Source organism: Vigna umbellata, chromosome 1 (assembly GCF_029865625.1).
Source record: "Vigna umbellata cultivar VRB3 chromosome 1, Vumbellata_1.0, whole genome shotgun sequence".
NCBI classification, from domain to species: Eukaryota; Viridiplantae; Streptophyta; class Magnoliopsida; order Fabales; family Fabaceae; genus Vigna; species Vigna umbellata.
The window spans coordinates 72,574,692-72,596,896 of NC_142165.1; the positions used below are offsets into that span (position 1 = coordinate 72,574,692).

At 38.2% G+C, this 22,205-nt stretch overlaps 1 protein-coding gene across 1 annotated transcript; it reads left to right on the forward strand.

The window, feature by feature from the left end:
- Window positions 1-11,982: 11,982 nt before the first annotated feature.
- Window positions 11,983-14,918, forward strand: LOC124820055 (DC1 domain-containing protein). The gene is made up of 4 exons (XM_047291684.2): window positions 11,983-12,199; window positions 12,901-13,380; window positions 13,520-13,999; window positions 14,132-14,918. Exons 1-4 carry the CDS (start codon window positions 12,110-12,112, stop codon window positions 14,759-14,761), a joined length of 1,680 nt encoding a protein of 559 aa, XP_047147640.1. The 5' UTR covers window positions 11,983-12,109; the 3' UTR covers window positions 14,762-14,918.
- Window positions 14,919-22,205: the final 7,287 nt, after the last annotated feature.

The window sequence follows — 22,205 nt, forward strand, 5'->3', positions numbered from 1 at the left end:
AATTAAAAGTGTATTAGAATATAAACAATGATTAACTATTGATATGTATAATATATATAATATGTGTTTGTGTGACGTCTCGGAAATTTAAACCATGATTACTGTCAAATTTGTCATTTATTGCACTGCTGAGTCACCTGACTGCTTCCATAAATGCACCGCACCACACGTTCAGTGCATTAAAAACGCACTAAACGCTGCATGCATGAGCGCCACTTGTCACGTAGAAGTTTCGGAAGTCAGAAGTGAGAGTGCAGGTGTCAGCAGAGGAGACGCTTGTTCGTTTGGGCGTGGAAATTAACAAAACTGAGTTTCGAAAAACGCTCTCTCACCTGCACGCACTCTTCTTCTTCCTCAGAACCAAACCTTTCATTTTCTCCAACTTCTCTCTAGAACCTCCCAACTTCTCTCTAATGTAACTCATCACCTTCTTCTCCGATCACATTTCAGAACTGTAGAAACGTTCCTGGAGACGTGAGCGTCATTCTGATCCGAACAGAATTTGGAACGAAGCTGGTAAGTCCTCATTGCTAAGCTTTCGTCCTTTTGGTTTCATGCGAACCCTAGTTTTGGTTGCATGCATGGGTTCTAGGTCTGAGTTATTCCGATTTCTGGTGTTTTAGATTAAGTGGAAACTGTTGAGCGAAACCTGAGGGTAGGAAGTTGTTAGAGGAAGCACTAATTCTTGCTTTTTGGGAGTACACTGCTATCCAGGTAAGGGAATCTTATGTATTTAATTCATATTTTGTTATATGATTGATGGTAATGCATGCCTGTTGATGAACGAATGAATGTATGTGTCTGAGTATAAATGTATGATTAATGGTGAACTGAATGAATAGAGTATATGTTGGCTGTTATGTATGATCATGTTTGATACGTATGATTATGTATGATTAATGTGATTCGTATAAAGTCTGGAAATTGATATTGATATGAAACTATAAAGTATGAATTTTATGAGAAATATCAAGTTAAGATAGAAGAACAATATGAAACGTAAATCTACTCCCTATGACAAATTACGCTCGTTATCGTACGGTCTTATACCGTTCGGTTTCCCTGAAAAGACTTAGAGTAGAATTCTTTCATTTGGGAAGAATTCGGTTTGAGAACGAGCGTCCTATTTCGAATTACTATGTTTGAGCGTTCGGCTCCCCATAGAGATGTCGTACACCTTAAATTAAATAATACTGAAATAAGTAGCGCTCGGTCTTATACCAAGCGTTCGTCCTAAATAGAGCTCGGTCTTATACCAAGCGTTCGTCCTAAATAGCGCTCGGTCTTATACCAAGCGTTCGTCCTAAATAGCGCTCGGTCTTATACCAAGCGTTCGTCCTGAATAGCGCTCGGTCTTATACCAAGCGTTCGTCCTAAATAGCGCTCGGTCTTATACCTAGCGTTCGTCATGAACGGGGCTCGGTCGCATACCAAGCGCTCGTAATGTTGAATAACCATTTGATAAAAATAGCGTTCGTTCAAGTATTAAAATATTCATCCTCTCACGTTCGTTCAAATATTGGCACCGGTTCTGTATATACAAAATTTTACAAATAAAAATTTCTAAGTATTAGTGATCATCCTTCTTATATTAAATCTGGTCCAGGATCTTCATTATGAAAATTTTCTAAGTATCATTATACCTTCAATAGAGTCAGTTCATTTAACTGACCAAACAGAGAGTCACGTTCGTCCATCCAGTACTTTATTTGGACGTTCGTCCTAATTCTTCAAAGGACTGAACGTTCGTCCTTTTATGCTCTTAAAGTTAAAGATGAGAATGAGGATAAATTATAAGATATTACCATGTGAACACTATATTGAGTGATTCTACGATTATGGAATTTGAACGAGCGTTCCAAGGAGGAACGTCTCAGATATGTTAATATTAAATTTGGTAAAGTATGACTGTGGATAAGTTAAGACTCGCTGTCCATCCTGATGTTCCGTGAGTACTATCTTCATGTAGAGGAAGTATGTCATGCGTGGGAACGGCAGGAGGTCCTTAGTCCATAAGTTAACATGGGCGACGTAAGAACGGACTGACCTCGAGTGGCAGCTGTTTGGTGTATCCCAGTTACTACACCACTCGGGTGCAAGGACGCTTGTAACTACACAGATTCATACAGTCCGGACGGTCTGTCTTATATATATATATATATATTTATTTCTATGTTGTCTATGTTAAGTTACATGTTGTATGTGTGAATGGAAATGTTAAATGTATGTGTTAATTGTATGAATTAAATATTATAAGCTTACCCTTTCGTTTTTCCTTGTGTTGTCATACTGTCTATGTACGTTCGTCCTGTCTTGCAATGATCATCCATGTGGATGTGAGCAGAAGGCGAGGCTACACTGGAGGACGTTATTGAGGAAGAGAACTTGGTTGAAGTGGAAGTGAAAGCGGAGCAGTAGGACGTCCGTCTTTCTTTTTGCTTAGAACGCTCATAGATGTTTAGTTTGTAAACGTTAGCTTATATTGACGTTTGGTTATTAATTTTGTAAAACCGTTCGTCCAAATCCCTTGTATATGCGCACTTAAGCCGTTCGTTTTAGACTTCCACTGTATACGTTTTATGAGCGTCGCTTTTGTATTGAAGCCGTTCGGCTCTGGAACTTAATTATGAATAGAAAGACTGTATATTTTGCTGTTAATTGTAATTAATTCTGATTTATGGTAATTACTGTATTTTGGGATGTTACATTAGTGGTATCAGAGCAGTTTTGTTCTTTTAAGGGACACTGTAGGTTATGAGTGCACTATGTTTTTGCTGTGTGCTTATTATGTGTTTAATGAGTTATTGTTTTAACTCTTGAACATTACTAACGCTCGTTTTTCTCTGGTCCAGAGAACTAATGGCGCCTAGACTCCCTCCTCCTCCGCAACCGAACGAGTCTGATACGTCCAGCAACACTAGGTTGTTGGAAACAGTTGTTGAGAGACTGCATCAGCAAAACACAACATTAATGGAGCAGAACGCCACACTGATGCAGCAAAACCAGGCCGCTATGCAGAGTTTGGAGGCCTCTCGTGCCAACTCTGAAACAACACAAAGACAATTAATGGAGATCCTAGCTGCTACCAGACACACCCCGGGAGCGTCTTCTTCCAACGCTGCCCCGCCTGCCGCTGAATGGAGCTTGGAGAGTTTCCTCCAACATCATCCGGCTAAATTCAGTGGAAAATGCCTTCCTGATGAGGCGGACCAGTGGCTGAGAGACATGGAGCGTATTTACAATGCTAAGAGGTGTCCAGATGAAAGCCGCTTGGCTTTTACAGAGTACTTGCTGACTGGTGAAGCTAGCCACTGGTGGACGAGTATGAAAGCCATCTTAACGGACGCTCAGAATCCCATCACCTGGGCGGTTTTCAGAGGCAAATTTTATGAGGAGTACTTCCCAGATAGCGTTCATTACGCTAAGGAAGTTGAGTTTCTTCAACTGGCGCAAGGGGCAAAGTCAGTGTCGGAGTATACCAACACTTTTAAACATCTTCTGAGGTTCAATACGATGGCCACCAGTGAGGAGTGGCAGTGCAGGAAATTTGAGAATGGGCTGAGGAGTGACCTGAAAGTATTGATCTCAAGTTTGTGTATCCGGTCGTTTCCTGCTATGGTTGAGCGAGCCAAGGTTTTGGAGAAGAATATGGCAGAGGCGGAACGGTTGAAGAGGCAGCAACAGGTGAGTAGGGGACCGATCGTGTCCAGGGGAGGAGCTGTTCAGAGGAGACCTCCTTACGCTCGTCCAAACCAGCCTTCTCAGACGAGCGGATCTCAAGCAGTAGTCCCTGTCGGACAGTCTGGACAGGGAAGTGTAGTTTGTTTCCGGTGCGGAGGACCGCATTATAGGTCTTCATGCCCTCAGTTGGTGGGAGTAAAGCACTGCAACCATTGCGGAAGGAATGGGCACTTGGATCACGAGTGCAATATGAGTGGGCGTGCAGTGATGAGGCCGCCGAATGCTGGGAGGAATCAGCCAAGAGGAGGACGAGCCCAAGCGAGTGGGCGAGTGTATGCTATAACGAGCGCTGAGGCAGCGAGCTCAGGTAATCTTATAATTGGTGAATGCATGCTGTTTGGTAGATCGTGCTATGCTTTGTATGATTCGGGGGCAACGCACTCCTTCATCTCGAAGGCGTGTGTTGAAAAGCTGGGATTAGAAGTGAGCGAGATGCAGTTTGATCTGGTGGTGTCTACCCCAACAGCTGGTGAAGTTAGGACGTCCACTATGTGCGTCAAGTGTCCTATAGAAGTGGAAGGGCGTAAGTTTAAGGTTAGCCTCATCTGCTTACCTCTTCAAGGTTTGGAGGTGATTTTAGGAATGGATTGGTTGGCTGCCAATCGCATTCTTATTGATTGTGGAGCGAAGGAATTGATCTTCCCTGGTGAAGAAGAAGAAGTTCTTTCAGTGACGCTCGGCCAACTGAAAGAAGACATTATGGAGGGCGCCAGCTGTTTTCTCATTATGACGCATGAAGATGGAGAAGTTAGGAATGTGAATTTAGGACGATCGTCCACTAGTGGCAGCAATGGACGATCGGTTGTGGATGAATTTGCGGACGTTTTCCCGGAAGAGATACCTGGACTTCCCCCTCATCGTGAAGTGGAGTTCACCATTGATTTGGTGACGACAGCGGCTCCTATCTCGGTTCAGCCATATCGAATGTCGCCTGCTGAGTTAGCTGAACTCAATGAGCAAATTGAAGAGTTGATAGAGAAGAAATTCATTAGGCCGAGCGTATCACCCTGGGGAGCGCCCGTGCTGTTAGTAAGGAAGAAGGATGTCAGCTCTCGGTTATGTATAGACTACAGGCAATTGAATAAGCTGACCATCAAGAACAAATACCCATTGCCAAGGATAGATGACCTGCTGGATCAGTTGCATGGGGCTGCAGTGTTCTCAAAGATTGATTTGAGATCCGGGTATCATCAAATCAGGGTTAAGGAAGACGACATCCAGAAGACAGCATTCAGGTCTCGCTATGGGCATTATGAATACGTGGTGATGCCTTTTGGAGTAACGAACGCTCCAGCCGTGTTCATGGAGTATATGAACCACATATTCAGGCCTTATTTGGATAAGTTTGTGGTCGTCTTCATAGATGATATTCTCATCTATTCCAAGAACGAAGACGAGCATGAAGAACATCTTAAACTTGTACTTGGAGTGTTGCGGGAGAAGGAGTTATATGCCAAGTTGTCCAAGTGTGAATTCTGGATGAAGGAGATTCAGTTTTTGGGTCATGTGGTGTCGGCTGGAGGCATCTCGGTAGATCCAGCGAAAGTGCGAGCGGTACTGGAATGGGAGAGTCCGCGTTCGGTCACTGAGGTGCGTAGCTTTGTTGGACTGGCGGGCTACTACAGACGTTTCATTAAAGGTTTTGCTAAGATAGTGGCGCCGCTAACTCAGTTGACTCGTAAAGACCAGCCGTTCGCCTGGACCGATCGTTATGAGGCCAGTTTCCAGGAGTTGAAAGTGAAATTGACGAGCGCTCCAGTGTTAGTTATTCCAGACGCGTCTAAACCTTTCGAAGTATATTGCGACGCCTCTCACCAAGGTTTGGGTTGTGTTTTGATGCAAGAGAAGCGAGCGGTGGCTTATGCGTCTCGTCAGTTGAGGATTCACGAAAGGAATTACCCAACGCACGACCTGAAGTTGGCAGCGGTCGTTTTTGCGCTGAAGATTTGGAGGCATTTCTTGTACGGATCCACGTTCCAAGTCTTCAGTGATCACAAGAGCCTCAAATATTTATTTGATCAGAAGGAGTTGAACATGAGGCAGAGGCGTTGGCTAGAATTTCTGAAAGATTATGATTTTGAGCTGCTGTATCACCCTGGGAAAGCTAACGTGGTAGCGGACGCTCTAAGCAGAAAAGTGGTGCATGTGTTGTCCATGATGGTGCGCGAGTTGAGTTTAGTAGAGAGTTTCAGAGATCTAAGGTTACAGTTTGAGTTAGAGCCGAGCAGCATCAAGTGCTGTAACCTTAGAATATCTAGCGATGTGTTTGATCGGATTAGAATGAAGCAACGTGAGGATGAGGAGCTGGTGAAGATTTTAAGCGCGCTCGGTTCGGATCAAGCTAAGGGGTTCAATACGGGAACGGATGGCATGTTGCGTTATCTGGGTAGGACGTGCGTTCCAAATGATGGCGAGCTGAAGAGAATTATTCTGGAGGAAGGTCATCACAACCGTCTTAGCATGCACCCTGGCATGACTAAGATGTATCAAGACCTCCGGAAATCATTTTGGTGGCCTGGAATGAAGAGTGATGTCGCTCGTTTTGTGGCATCTTGTCTAACGTGTCAACGAGCGAAGGCGGAGTACCAAAGACCTGGAGGATTACTTCAACAGTTGGAAATTCCCGAATGGAAGTGGGATAGCATATCCATGGACTTCGTGACTCATCTACCACGCACGGTCAGGAATCATGATTCAATCTGGGTAATCGTGGATAGGCTAACGAAGAGCGCCCACTTCCTGGCCGTAAACTTGAAGATGTCGATGACCAACTTGGCTAAGTTGTATATCTAGGAGATCGTTCGCTTACATGGAGTACCTTCGAGCATCATTTCCGACCGAGACACAAGGTTCACTTCACGGTTTTGGCAGTCACTTCAAAGCGAGCTCGGTAGTAAGTTACAAATGAGTTCAGCCTATCACCCTCAGACGGACGGTCAATCTGAGAGAACAATCCAGACGCTTGAAGACTTACTGAGGACGTGCGTCCTAGATCACTTAGGCGCCTGGGATGAGGTTCTGCCGCTAGTGGAGTTCACGTATAACAACAGTTTCCAGGCGAGCATTGGAATGGCACCATTTGAAGCACTTTATGGGAGGAAATGTCGAACGCCACTTTGTTGGTTCAAGGAAGGAGAGAACGTGCTAACTGGACCTGAGCTTATCCAGCAAACGACCGAGAAAGTCAAGCAAATTCAGGAGAGGTTGAAGACGTCTTTGAGCAGGCAGAAATCTTATGCTGATAAGAGGAGAAGACCGTTGGAGTTCACTGCTGGAGATCATGTGTTCCTTCGACTCAACCCAATCACTGGTGTAGGCCGAGCCGTTCGTCCAAAGAAGCTGTCTCCCAAATTCATTGGACCATACCAGATTCTGAGGAAGATCGGACCAGTAGCGTACAAGCTTGCATTGCCGCCTCAACTATCAAACCTTCACCCAGTTTTCCACGTTTCTCAACTTCGGAAGTATATAGCGAATCCATCACATGTACTGGAGTTGGAGGACGTTCAGCTTCGTCCAGACCGAACGTTGGAGCTGCATCCAGTCCGTATAGAAGATAGCCGCACCAAGTACTATAAAGGCAAGGACGTTCGTTTGGTGAAGATGGTGTGGGACGCTAAGACTGGTGATTCAACGTGGGAAGTTGAGAGCGCCATGAAGGACTTATACCCTAATCTATTTCCGGGTGAGTCTTTAATTTTCGAGGTCGAAAATTTTTGTAGATAGGTGGAATGTGAGGTCTCGGAAATTTAAACCATGATTACTGTCAAATTTGTCATTTATTGCACTGCTGAGTCACCTGACTGCTTCCATAAATGCACCGCGCCACACGTTCAGTGCATTAAAAACGCACTAAACGCTGCATGCATGAGCGCCACTTGTCACGTAGAAGTTTCGGAAGTCAGAAGTGAGAGTGCAGGTGTCAGCAGAGGAGACGCTCGTTCGTTTGGGCGTGGAAATTAACAAAACTGAGTTTCGAAAAACGCTCTCTCACCTGCACGCACTCTTCTTCTTCCTCAGAACCAAACCTTTCATTTTCTCCAACTTCTCTCTAGACCCTCTCAACTTCTCTCTACTGTAACTCATCACCTTCTTCTCCGATCACATTTCAGAACCGTAGAAACGTTCCTGGAGACGTGAGCGTCATTCTGATCCGAACAGAATTTGGAACGGAGCTGGTAAGTCCTCATTGCTAAGCTTTCATCCTTTTGGTTTCATGCGAACCCTAGTTCTGGTTGCATGCATGGGTTCTAGGTCTGAGTTATTCCGATTTCTGGTGTTTTAGATTAAGTGGAAACTGTTGAGCGAAACCTGAGGGTAGGAAGTTGTTAGAGGAAGCACTAATTCTTGCTTTTTGGGAGTACACTGCTATCCAGGTAAGGGAAGCTTATGTATTTAATTCATATTTTGTTGTATGATTGATGGTAATGCATGCCTGTTGATGAACGAATGAATGTATGTGTCTGAGTATAAATGTATGATTAATGGTGAACTGAATGAATAGAGTATATGTTGGCTGTTATGTATGATCATGTTTGATACGTATGATTATGTATGATTAATGTGATTCGTATAAAGTCTGGAAATTGATATTGATATGAAACTATAAAGTATGAATTGTATGAGAAATATCAAGTTAAGATAGAAGAACAATATGAAACGTAAATCTACTCCCTATGACAAATTACGCTCGTTATCGTACGGTCTTATACCGTTCGGTTTCCCTGAAAAGACTTAGAGTAGAATTCTTTCATTTGGGAAGAATTCGGTTTGAGAACGAGCGTCCTATTTCGAATTACTATGTTTGAGCGTTCGGCTCCGCATAGAGATGTCGTACACCTTAAATTAAATAATACTGAAATAAGTAGCGCTCGGTCTTATACCAAGCGTTCGTCCTAAATAGCGCTCGGTCTTATACCAAGCGTTCGCCCTAAATAGCGCTCGGTCTTATACCAAGCGTTCGTCCTGAATAGCGCTCGGTCTTATACCAAGCGTTCGTCCTAAATAGCGCTCGGTCTTATACCTAGCGTTCGTCATGAACGGGGCTCGGTCGCATACCAAGCGCTCGTAATGTTGAATAACCATTTGATAAAAATAGCGTTCGTTCAAGTATTAAAATATTCATCCTCTCACGTTCGTTCAAATATTGGCACCGGTTCTGTATATACAAAATTTTACAAATAAAAATTTCTAAGTATTAGTGATCATCCTTCTTATATTAAATCTGGTCCAGGATCTTCATTACGAAAATTTTCTAAGTATCATTATACCTTCAATAGAGTCAGTTCATTTAACTGACCAAACAGAGAGTCACGTTCGTCCATCCAGTACTTTATTTGGACGTTCGTCCTAATTCTTCAAAGGACTGAACGTTCGTCCTTTTATGCTCTTAAAGTTAAAGATGAGAATGAGGATAAATTATAAGATATTACCATGTGAACACTATATTGAGTGATTCTACGATTATGGAATTTGAACGAGCGTTCCAAGGAGGAACGTCTCAGATATGTTAATATTAAATTTGGTAAAGTATGACTGTGGATAAGTTAAGACTCGCTGTCCATCCTGATGTTCCGTGAGTACTATCTTCATGTAGAGGAAGTATGTCATGCGTGGGAACGGCAGGAGGTCCTTAGTCCATAAGTTAACATGGGCGACGTAAGAACGGACTGACCTCGAGTGGCAGCTGTTTGGTGTATCCCAGTTACTACACCACTCGGGTGCAAGGACGCTTGTAACTACACAGATTCATACAGTCCGGACGGTCTGTCTTATATATATATATATATATATATATATATATATATTTATTTATTTATTTCTATGTTGTCTATGTTAAGTTACATGTTGTATGTGTGAATGGAAATGTTAAATGTATGTGTTAATTATATGAATTAAATATTATAAGCTTACCCTTTCGTTTTTCCTTGTGTTGTCATACTGTCTATGTACGTTCGTCCTGTCTTGCAATGATCATCCATGTGGATGTGAGCAGAAGGCGAGGCTACACTGGAGGACGTTATTGAGGAAGAGAACTTGGTTGAAGTGGAAGTGAAAGCGGAGCATTAGGACGTCCGTCTTTCTTTTTGCTTAGAACGCTCATAGATGTTTAGTTTGTAAACGTTAGCTTATATTGACGTTTGGTTATTAATTTTGTAAAACCGTTCGTCCAAATCCCTTGTATATGCGCACTTAAGCCGTTCGTTTTAGACTTCCACTGTATACGTTTTATGAGCGTCGCTTTTGTATTGAAGCCATTCGGCTCTGGAACTTAATTATGAATAGAAAGACTGTATATTTTGCTGTTAATTGTAATTAATTCTGATTTATGGTAATTACTGTATTTTGGGATGTCACAGTTTGTATCAAAATTAAAAATATTTATATTGCAAGTAAAGAGACTACTCACAGGCATGGTGATGCACTTATATATTCATTTTAATTTTAAATCCATTATTTTCGTTTTTGTTAAATAAAAGATAACGTGTTTCATTTTCTTAACAATACAATTGATAAAAATCATTAATTAAACGTTGTTAAATATATGTATTGAGTGAAAAGTTACGTCAATAATTAATCTTTATCAAACATTCGTTATAAATTATTAAAATTAATTTTAAGTAATTTTTATGTATATCAAATTGAATATAATTAACAACTGATGACAAATTTGATAATCCTTTTTAGTAATTTTTATTTTATATTATATATATATATATATATATATATATATATATATATTCATAATAATATTAAACACAAGAAGAGCAAAGAATGGCTACAATAACATTTTTAAAGTTTATAATTTTGTATTAGTGACTGTCAAAAGTTATTATGGATGAGAATTGGTGAAAGTTTTCTTAGACATCAATTACATGCATATGAAATCACCTTCTTCCCCATCTCTCTTAACTGGCATAGTTTATATTTCACCAACTCTTCAATATTTTTTACCCCTTAAATAAATAAAGAGCAATTTTAAGCCGAAATAACTGCACTCTCATATCAACTTTTCCCAACATTTTAAACATCTTTTTTTTAAGAGTTTAACGGTTAAAATCAATCCATAAAATAATTTTTAAAATGCAATTATAGAAAATCATTAAACTTAAAATAGATAATAGTTTGTAATTGGATAATTATTAAAAAATCGTTGAAGTTACTTAATGCAGTACGTCTATAGTTTATTTCTTTTATTTCAATCTCTAATATATATTTTTTGTTTTAGATTTGTATATATTTTAAATTTTAAATTAATACATATTTTTTAACAATTGAAACAATTATATAATATAACATTCTAATATAATAGCTTACCAATTTTAGTAGCTTAATAGGTCATATCTCACCAGACAATTCAATTATACAATCTAACTATCATCCAAGCATACAAGCATCAATCAGAATTTGTCTATCAATTGAAATCAAAGTAATTAGCTTCCCTTACCTTACAAATGACCAAACAATTTTAGGACTTAAAACAACTCCAAAAACTCAAGAAGCTTTGTCTGCTCCTATGAACAACAGAAACACGATCAAGGTACACAATTAGAACTACTAATAAGCAAAGACTCAAATTGAAGACTAAAAAACACATACAAACTGAACGAAGCCCACATGCAATAAATATGAGAAAAGAACAAAGAAAAAGGATTGAAAACTTACTCAAACAAAAATACTAATCGGTTCAAATTAAAGAATTCGCCGCTAGCTAGGATTAATTATATGATCTTAATTTTTCAATCAAATAAACAAAAAAATAAACTCCTATACTAATAACTTATAAGATTCTAAAAAGAATAATTTATAAAAAAAATATATTATATATAATAAAACTCGTTTATAATAAAACTATTTATATTAAAATTATTTAATATTAAAATAATTAAGTTTCATTAATATTAAATTACATCACTTTTAAATTTTTAAATTGTAAAAATCAATAATTTAATCTTGAAATTTATAACCAAATAACTGTACAATTTAATTACACAGTCCATATATTGATTATTTGCTTTATATAATATTAGGACAAAATTCGAAATCTGAATTTTAAAACAAAAGAATTTCAAACAAAAGCACTTTCTCCATAGTGGAATATGGAAACTACTAGTATTGACCGATACCGAGTTAAAAAGCACTTGTATTTTCTTATGTGGACCAACGAGTTAAAAATACGATTTTTAAATGGTAAGAAACCAAGAATTTAATTTCTTGTTCTCAAAGAAAAGATTAAGAAAAAGCTGACAAATTTTCCATCTCTGTCAAGTTCTCCTGTACCCTCTATAAGTATAGGCATAAACGTTGATTCTGTTGTCTCTGATCTCATTCTGTAACTGTGTATTTGTTCTAAGTTACAACGACTAAGATGGCAGCATCTGCGGATGTCACCCACGATGTTGTCTCCCTCCTCTCTTCACCCGAAAGGGACTATCTTCTGAGGAACAACGGCGATCAGGTAACACCTTCAAAATCTCTTATAAAAAGTTTTCCCTTCTCTGTTTGTTTTGGAAAGCATCTGACAGGCATAAGGGGTCCCTCACTTTACTTTGTTTTTAACTTTAATTGTTTCTGCTTTTATCGTGGTTTGTTTTGGTTGAGGAACCCATTTTGTCTGAAGTTTCAGTATTGTTTTTTCGATCATACGTGATGGAAGGTTAAGGGATTGTTCATGGATTTCATGAGATTTTGGTCAGTGGCATGGGTAACGGTTTTTTTGTACATACACCTATTATGTTGATTTGACTGTGCATATGTTGTTTCTGTTGATGTGAAATGTAATTAAGAGTTGGGGTCAGATACGCTGCTGAATCAAACGAAAATGTGATTTGTGTTAAATTTAATTCTGCGTCTTTTGGGAGGGTGTGGGGGCTGAAGGATGGGTTAATAAGATTTTAAAAAATGAGGACTGATTTGTTTGGAACGGTAATTGCTCATTCTATTCTTATGAAAGGAATGGTAATTCCATTTTGTTTGAATTTGCTGCATTTTAATGAACCAAGTGTGACTGGGTTTACCTGTGGTTGGATGCAATGTTTTATTGGACATTGTAGCTCATATAATTTTGAAGGAATAGCTTTATTGAATGAAGAAAAATCATGTTTATTTCGTATAGATTGAAAATTGTGGTTTCATATGCTCTATTTTTTGAATTCACAGGTGAAAATTGAGAACTTGAAGGGAAAGAAAGTTGGTATATATTTTTCGGCATCCTGGTGTGGTCCCTGTCGAAAATTCACGCCAACATTGGTGGAGGCATACGATGAGGTTGTGTCAAAAGGTGACTTTGAGGTCGTTTTTGCTTCGGCTGATGAAGATGACGAGGCTTTTAAAGGTTACTTTTCCAAGATGCCATGGCTTGCAATTCCATTTTCTGATTCGGAGACACGCAGCCGCCTTGATGAATTGTTTCAAGTGAGGGGTATTCCCAATCTCGTGTTACTTGATGAAACTGGCAAAGTAGTGACTGAAGATGGAGTTGATATTGTACGTGAATATGGTGTTGAAGCATACCCCTTTACATCAGCAAGGATCCAAGAGTTGAGAGATCTGGAAGAGGAAGCCAGGAGGAACCAGTCCGTGAGATCACTCTTGATCTCTCCATCTCGTGACTTTGTTATATCATCCAATGGAAACAATGTAAGCTAGCAACTTCACTCTGTTTGTATGAGATTGCAGTTGCCATTAGTTAATGCTCGGTAGTTTGTTTACCTCAAAACACATTGTTCATTTCCGAATTTTCCGAATTTGACTTTTCCTTTCATGTGCACGCACATAGGTACCTGTCTCTGAGCTTGAGGGCAAGACAGTTGGGCTGTATTTCTCTCATAATTCATTCGGACCAAGCAGTGACTTTACTCCAAAGCTTGTGAGAGTTTATGAGGAGCTGAAAGCCAGGGGGGAGAACTTTGAGGTTGTGTTGATACCCTTAGATGAAGATGAAGAATCATTCAAGGAAGTATTGGGAAGTGTGCCTTGGTTATCCTTGCCTTTCAAGGACAAATTCTGCGGGAAGCTGGCTCAATACTTTGAGCTTTCAACCCTCCCTACTTTGGTTATCCTTGGGCCTGATGGGAAAACTCTTAATTCTAATGTTGCTGAAGCTATTGAGGATCATGGGGTTGTTGCATACCCATTCACTCCTGAAAAGTTTGCCGAGCTTGATGAAATTTTGAAGGCCAGGGAGGCAGCTCAAACCATTGAGTCAATTTTGGTGTCTGAGGATCTTGATTTTGTAATTGGCAAAGATGGGGTGCAGGTAAATCTTTTCATATGACAAAAATTATGCTGAGTTCATTCCCTCTTTCCCTTTTTGTAGTACACTAGCATTTATCTTCCTTTCATTCTCTTTGTTTTGGTATTAACAAGTCAGTAGCGATTCCCATTTCAGGTTCCTGTGTCCGAATTAAATGGGAAGGTCGTCCTGCTATACTTCTCAGCACACTGGTGTCCTCCATGCCGCGCATTCCTTCCAAAACTTGTTGATGCATATCATGAGATTAAGGCAAAGGGCAATGCATTAGAAATTGTTTTCATCTCAAGTGACAAAGATCAAGCCTCCTTTGATGAATTCTTTGGAGGAATGCCATGGTTAGCACTTCCCTTTGGCGACTCTAGGAAGAGATTCTTGAGTCGCAAGTTCAGGGTATCTGGCATCCCCATGCTTGTGGCAATTGGATCAAGCGGCCGAACTTTGACAACTAAGGCTCGAGATATGGTTTTGCAATATGGTGCTCGTGCATACCCTTTCACTGATGAGAAAATAAAGGAATTAGAGGCAGAAGAAGATGAGATTGCAAAGGGGTGGCCAGAGAAGTTGACACATGAAACACATGAGCATGAGCTTGCTTTGACACGACGCAAGGTGTATTACTGTGATGGATGCAATGAACAGGGCCACGCATGGTCGTATTACTGTGAAAAGTGTGACTTTGATCTGCACCCAAAATGTGTGTTGAAGGAGGACAAAGGAAGCAAAGATGGATGGGTATGTGATGGAGAAGTCTGCAAAAAAGTCTGAAATCTGCTTGTCAAGCTTTTGGTGATGATTACTTGTTATATCTGCTCGTGATAGCAGTGGCGTGTCTTGTGAGTTATGCAGAATAATCGGAATGCTTGGATGTTGTATTGTGTTAATTATGGTCTTTAATGTATGGTATTATAGTTTTTTACTCTAATTCTTCTTTTGAATAATTTGACTGTTCTAAAGTTGGCACTTGCTTCCACATGATTAAAATCTTATCCAAAGATATGTCATATACGCGATACATGACTTTACCACAAAATTTACGATGGAGACAGTAGCCTAAATTCTGATTTTATTCATGTGTGTGAACTCTGCCTGATTTGGAGAAAAAAATCAAACACTTTTCGATGCAAGGGATGGTTTTGGCTTTGAATGTTACATTAAGTGACTAGTTTGGCCTTTTGTTTCATCCCTGTTGAAGAAAATCACAGGAAATATAATGTACCCCTACTTGTGAAAGACTAAAAAGTCATGTATCATTGCAAATCGTTAAAGTGAGTAAAGATTCTCAATGAGTTCACAATTTCTATACAAATGCTATAAAAAAAGTGGGTGAGCATTGTTATATTAGTTCTTAACTTCTCTTTCAAAATTGGTTTGGACTTTTGGGTATTGGTTTGTGTCTTTGAAAAGGTAGTGAATGGCTCCCTAATTCTTGTGTGTATTTAGCAACATTAAATAAAATATTCCGAATTAAATGTTTTGGAAAATATTTTTGGATCTTGAAATATTTTCTAAAACATTCATTTTAGAATGTAAAAAGGTTTCCGAATTGAGTATTATCTGAAAGTACAGAACACTTAATTAGAAAAATTAAAAAAACAATTGGTGCAAGGATTGTTATTATATTTTTAATAAGGAGTAGTTTAAGTGTTTAAGGCTTTATGGGTGCCGCAAGAAATTAAAAGGGGTGCAGGAAGAAATACATGATCATAATAGATAAGGCTGGTTCGTGTGTTTTTAAAGAGTGTTTCACTGTACATGTAACATCTCAAAAATACACTATACACCATATAAGAGAATAATCATATATTAATAATACGACAGATCAGTCTTACAAAAGTTCGGAAGTACACTTATAGCCGAACGACCTTATAAAATACTACAAAATTTAAAACTTTACAAATTCTACCGCCTAAAACAAACGGTTTCCAAAACGCCAATAATGAACGGTTCTACCGAACATAAGTAGCAATAATAACCAAACGTTCCTAAGGTTCGGCCTTCACTTCCACCTCTTCCAGCAATTCTTCTCCTTCTGCTCACATCCACATTGATGATCATTGCAACAGGACCAACAACCGAACGTGCAACACAGACAAGATAATAAATAGGGTAAGCTTATGTAATTTAATTGATTCAATAAAACATACAATTTTCTTGATTAAATCAAACAACAACCAAATCATAATTCATACATCATGGCATGCAAAAACCGACCACTTGACTTTGACTGTCCGGACTGTATGAATCCTGTGTAGCTACGACGTTTGTGCACCCGTGTGATGTAGGAACTGGGACCTCCTGCCATTCCCACACATGACTTACTCCTCTCTACGTGAGAATGAGTGATCACGAAATATCAGGATAAACGCCCGCTAAGCTTTCCCCACATTCATACTTTACCATTCAATAACCACTTTCTGAGATATTCCTCCCTGGAATACTCTTTCATAGCCAAACTATTTCATTCGCATCACATTTCAAATTCCCTTATACTTCATCGTCAATATATTCAACTGAAATAAGATCACACTTTCTTATCATAGCACAAGTCCGAATGGAATAACACTTCTTAGAAACTAACATGACCGAGCGCTATATACAAATTTACCCGCTTTAATGAACGAACCTTTAAGAGTTCAAACCGGACGCCACGAAGCCTAGGCCGAGTACTAAGACTCTAGGCCGAACACCATTTAAAGACAAATACTGTTTGACACCAAAATACTAATAACTGATGAGTTTGGCTGAAGATGTGTCTTAAGTTGAAATACCAAAATACAAATACTGTTTAACTAAGAGCTTTGAAATAATTTATGAATGTTAGATGTGTCTTAAGTTGAAAATTTGGCCCAAATTTGTGTTTTCCGGAAATTAACGTAAATAATCGATTACCAAGGGTAATAATCGATTATCTCGTCCTCAAAAATTTGGATTTTGACAATTTGGCTCGCACATAATCGATTATTTAAAGTAATAATCGATTATCTTAAGTTTTCGTAAAAAAAAAAAAAAAAAAAAAAAAAAAAAAAAAAAAAAAAAAAAAAAAAAACTTTTTTTTTATATTTTTTTGGAGTCTGTTTTTAAAAGGGGATTATTACATTCAGGGGAAGATATATGAGGTATTATGCTCTTTCATGTTATGAAATTTCAATTTTATTTATGTTTTGAAATGCATCAATTCTTTTGTTGAGGGGGAGAAAAATTTGAGGGGGAGTTTTTCCATTATTTTACTTTTTGCTTCTGATCAAAAAGGGGGAGAAGAATAATACAAGGGGAGAAGTATAAATTATTACAGGTAGTGCTAACCTTGTTGTTGTTTGTTAGCTTGTATGTTTTGCAGGTAAGCCAAACTTGCTTTTAAAATTGAATTTTTGATCATCATCAAAAAGGGGGAGATTGTTACCAATAAGGAGTATTGGTAAATCTTGAAGAAATTTGTTTTGATGATGCTACAAGAAGTTTTAGTTGAAGAAGATATTAGAATTAGTTAAAAGCAATTTGTAGAAATTAAATGTAGTAGGAAATTCTTGTAAACCTTGTAAACTTGCATTTTTAACTGTAATAATCGATTATGGAATGGCAATAATCGATTATCACAGAGTCATACAGGAATAATCGATTATCACATCATATAATCGATTATCACATTCTTGAAAACCTGTAACGGACTTGAATAATCGATTATCACTTACAATAATCGATTATTCATGGCAGTTGGGAGCTGACCTTTGGCATTCAGTGTACTTGGCTATATATTTTGTTTTGGAGAAATTAGAATGTAACGTTGTTGAACAGAAGCTCTTGCAGAATACTATTTGTCAGAGGAAGTTCTCAGAAGCTATAGTTCAAGTTCCCTTGCTTGGTCTCGTGAACAGGAGAGGCTCGCGTGTCGTGTGTCGATAGTCGGAGCAAGCTCTCTTCGAGTTAGCAAGGTGCTCTGCCTGGTCTCGTGAATAGGAGAAGCTCGTGTTTCGTTTGTCGATAGTCGGAGCGGTTCTCTTCGAGTTGGCAGAGTGTTCTTCTTCCGGTTCGTTCGTCGAAGGAAGGTTTATTTATCTGCTTTATTCACTATTTCTTGTAATCTGTTAAATAACTTTTTAGTGAAAAAGGTTAATCACTATTTATAGTGATTAACGACTGGACGTAGATTCTTTTGAATCGAACCAGGATAAAAATTGCTTGTGTGATTTTCTATTCCCTACACTCTTTATCTTCTACACATATCAACTGTTTGATAAATTTTCTCTAAGAAAATTGTTTTTCTAAAACGGACCATTAAACTTAATTTGTGACCGTAACACGCTTTCTAAGTATTTTATTCCGCTGTGCGACTCTATAACGGTACCGATTGTTCCAACAATTGGTATCAGAGCTTGCTTTGATATTTTTTCAAATTTTTTCGAAAATGGGCCGTCATAACCAAGTTTATGCTGAGGGTGCTTCTATTGATAGACCTCCTTTGTTTACGGGGGAAAATTATGCGTTTTGGAAAATTAGAATGCAAATATTTTTGGAGTCTATTGACAGGGGTATTTGGGAAGTTGTTATAAATGGACCAATTGTTCCCACTATTTTTGTAAATGATATGCAGGTAGAAAAACCATTTTTACAGTGGACTATGGATGAAAATAGAATAGCACAATATGATGTTAGGGCTAGGAACATAATTTTATCTGCACTAACCCTTGATGATTTCTTCAAAGTATCTGTTTATAAAAGTGCTCAGGAAATGTGGGAATTTTTAAGAGTCAGTCATGATGAAGTATCGAATGTGGCTAAGTTGACTTGTTCGAATTCATGCTCTACATCAAACTCCTCAAGCTCAAGCGATTCTAATGAGCAAGAAAATCTATGCTTGATGGCCAATGATAAATCATCTGAAAGCAAAATATTGAAGGAAAAGAAGGACTATCAAGGTTCCTCTTCAAGCTTGAGATGTTATGGATGTGGTGAAAGAGGCCATGTGAAAGCTTATTGTTCAAGCAACAAAAGAAGTAAAGAAAGAAAAGAAAAGAAAATTCACAAGAAGAAAAAGGTTCACGTTGCGTCGGAGGATAATGCATCAACCACCTCTAGTTCAAGTGATTCTGTTGAAGAAGTAAACTTATGTTTGACAGCTAATGTTGATGACACTGCAAGCCAAGTAAGTTGTTCTAATTCTGAATCTAGTGAATTTGATTTGCAAAAAGCTTTTCTTGAATTGCTTGATGAATCTGAAAAATTGAATGTTGCTCATAAAAATTTGAAAAAGGAATTTAAAGAATTGCGAATTAAATATGAGAAGGCATTAGATGAGGAAGTAAGTTTGAGAAATAAAATTTGCAACTTGGAAATGAAAGAGTCTTCAAATGTTGAAAATCCTGTTGAATGTCTTTCATGTAAGAATCATATGCTTGATATTGATATTCTTGAAAATCTTCTTGAAGTTGCAACTGGAAATAATAATGTTGAAATGCCTATAACTGTTAGAAAGGTTTATAAAAACAAAAGTGTTTTTAAAAGTAAGAACCAAATTAAAAGAACCCGTAGGGTATGGGTTGAAAAAGGAACTGTGTCTTATAGAAATCCAAATGTTGTCACATGCTTTTATTGTATGAAAAAGGGGCACACTTCTAACAAATGTAGAATTAAACATTTTGATGTTCCAAATGGAAAATATGCTTGGATTCCTGTTATAAAGTAAATTGTCTCTAACCTCAAAGGACCCAAATGAGATTATGGGGACCAAAACTCTATTGTTTTGTTTTGCAGGTTAATTTTTTCAAAAGGAAAAGAAGACTCTATGGTATCCTGGTATTTTTTAAGAGCTTTGAAATAATTTATGAATGTTAGATGTGTCTTAAGTTGAAAATTTGGCCCAAATTTGTGTTTTCCGGAAATTAACGTAAATAATCGATTACCAAGGGTAATAATCGATTATCTCGTCCTCAAAAATTTGGATTTTGACAATTTGGCTCGCACATAATCGATTATTTAAAGTAATAATCGATTATCTTAAGTTTTCGTAAAAAAAAAAAAAAAAAAAAAGAAAAAAACTTTTTTTTATATTTTTTTGGAGTCTGTTTTTAAAAGGGGATTATTACATTCAGGGGAAGATATATGAGGTATTATGCTCTTTCATGTTATGAAATTTCAATTTTATTTATGTTTTGAAATGCATCAATTCTTTTGTTGAGGGGGAGAAAAATTTGAGGGGGAGTTTTTCCATTATTTTACTTTTTGCTTCTGATCAAAAAGGGGGAGAAGAATAATACAAGGGGAGAAGTATAAATTATTACAGGTAGTGCTAACCTTGTTGTTGTTTGTTAGCTTGTATGTTTTGCAGGTAAGCCAAACTTGCTTTTAAAATTGAATTTTTGATCATCATAAAAAGGGGGAGATTGTTACCAATAAGGAGTATTGGTAAATCTTGAAGAAATTTGTTTTGATGATGCTACAAGAAGTTTTAGTTGAAGAAGATATTAGAATTAGTTAAAAGCAATTTGTAGAAATTAAATGTAGTAGGAAATTCTTGTAAACCTTGTAAACTTGCATTTTTAACTGTAATAATCGATTATGGAATGGCAATAATCGATTATCACAGAGTCATACAGGAATAATCGATTATCACATCATATAATCGATTATCACATTCTTGAAAACTTGTAACGGACTTGAATAATCGATTATCACTTACAATAATCGATTATTCATGGCAGTTGGGAGCTGACCTTTGGCATTCAGTGTACTTGGCTATATATTTTGTTTTGGAGAAATTAGAATGTAACGTTGTTGAACAGAAGCTCTTGCAGAATACTGTTTGTCAGAGGAAGTTCTCAGAAGCTATAGTTCAAGTTCCCTTGCTTGGTCTCGTGAACAGGAGAGGCTCGCGTGTCGTGTGTCGATAGTCGGAGCAAGCTCTCTTCGAGTTAGCAAGGTGCTCTGCCTGGTCTCGTGAATAGGAGAAGCTCGTGTTTCGTTTGTCGATAGTCGGAGCGGTTCTCTTCGAGTTGGCAGAGTGTTCTTCTTCCGGTTCGTTCGTCGAAGGAAGGTTTATTTATCTGCTTTATTCACTATTTCTTGTAATCTGTTAAATAACTTTTTAGTGAAAAAGGTTAATCACTATTTATAGTGATTAACGACTGGACGTAGATTCTTTTGAATCGAACCAGGATAAAAATTGCTTGTGTGATTTTCTATTCCCTACACTCTTTATCTTTTACGCATATCAACTGTTTGATAAATTTTCTCTAAGAAAATTGTTTTTCTAAAAGGGACCATTAAACTTGATTTGTGACCGTAATACGCTTTCTAAGTATTTTATTCCACTGCGCGACTCTATAACGGTACCGATTGTTCCAACACAGTTAACACCACTTCTCCCTCTTGAAACCAACAAAGTGGTGTTCTACACTTTCTCCCGTAAAGAGCTTCAAAGGGTGTCATTCCAATAATGGATTGAAAGTTGTTGTTGTAGGTGAATTCAACCAAAGGTAGTACTTCGTCCCAAACACCCAAGTAATCTAATACGCACGTTCTCAGCAAGTCTTCAAGCGTCTGAATTGTTCTCTCAGATTGACCGTCCATTTGAGGATGATATGCTGAGCTCATCTGTAAATGACTCCCTAATTCTTGCTGAAGCGATTGCCAGAACCGAGAGGTAAATCTGGGATCTCGGTCTGAGATGATGCTAGATGGCACTCCATGCAAACGAACGATCTCTTGGATGTAAAGTTGATGCTAGATGGCACTCCATGCCTCTGAACCGTAAGAGACCATCCGTCCCTGTATTGGAGTCTTTTCCTTTCTCTGAACCGATTAATCTTAAGGTCTGTTGCAGATCCACATCGGACGACTGCTTCTCCTTGATACGGTCAAACACGTCACTTGATATTCTAAGACTTCAACACCTTATACTGCTCGGTTCTAACTCAAACTGCAGTATGAAATCTCTAAAGCTTTCAACCAGACTTAGTTCTCTAACCATCATTGCTGAGACATGAACTACTTTTCTGCTCAACGCATCAGCCACTACGTTCGCCTTCCTTGGATGATAAAGCAGTTCAAACTCATAATCTTTCAAGAACTCTAGCCACCACCTCTGCCTCATATTCAATTATTTCTGATCAAAGAGATACTTGAGACTCTTGTGCACTGAAAACTTGGAATGTAGCTCCATACAAGTAATGCCTCTAAATCTTCAACGCAAAGACCACAACTGCCAATTCTAGGT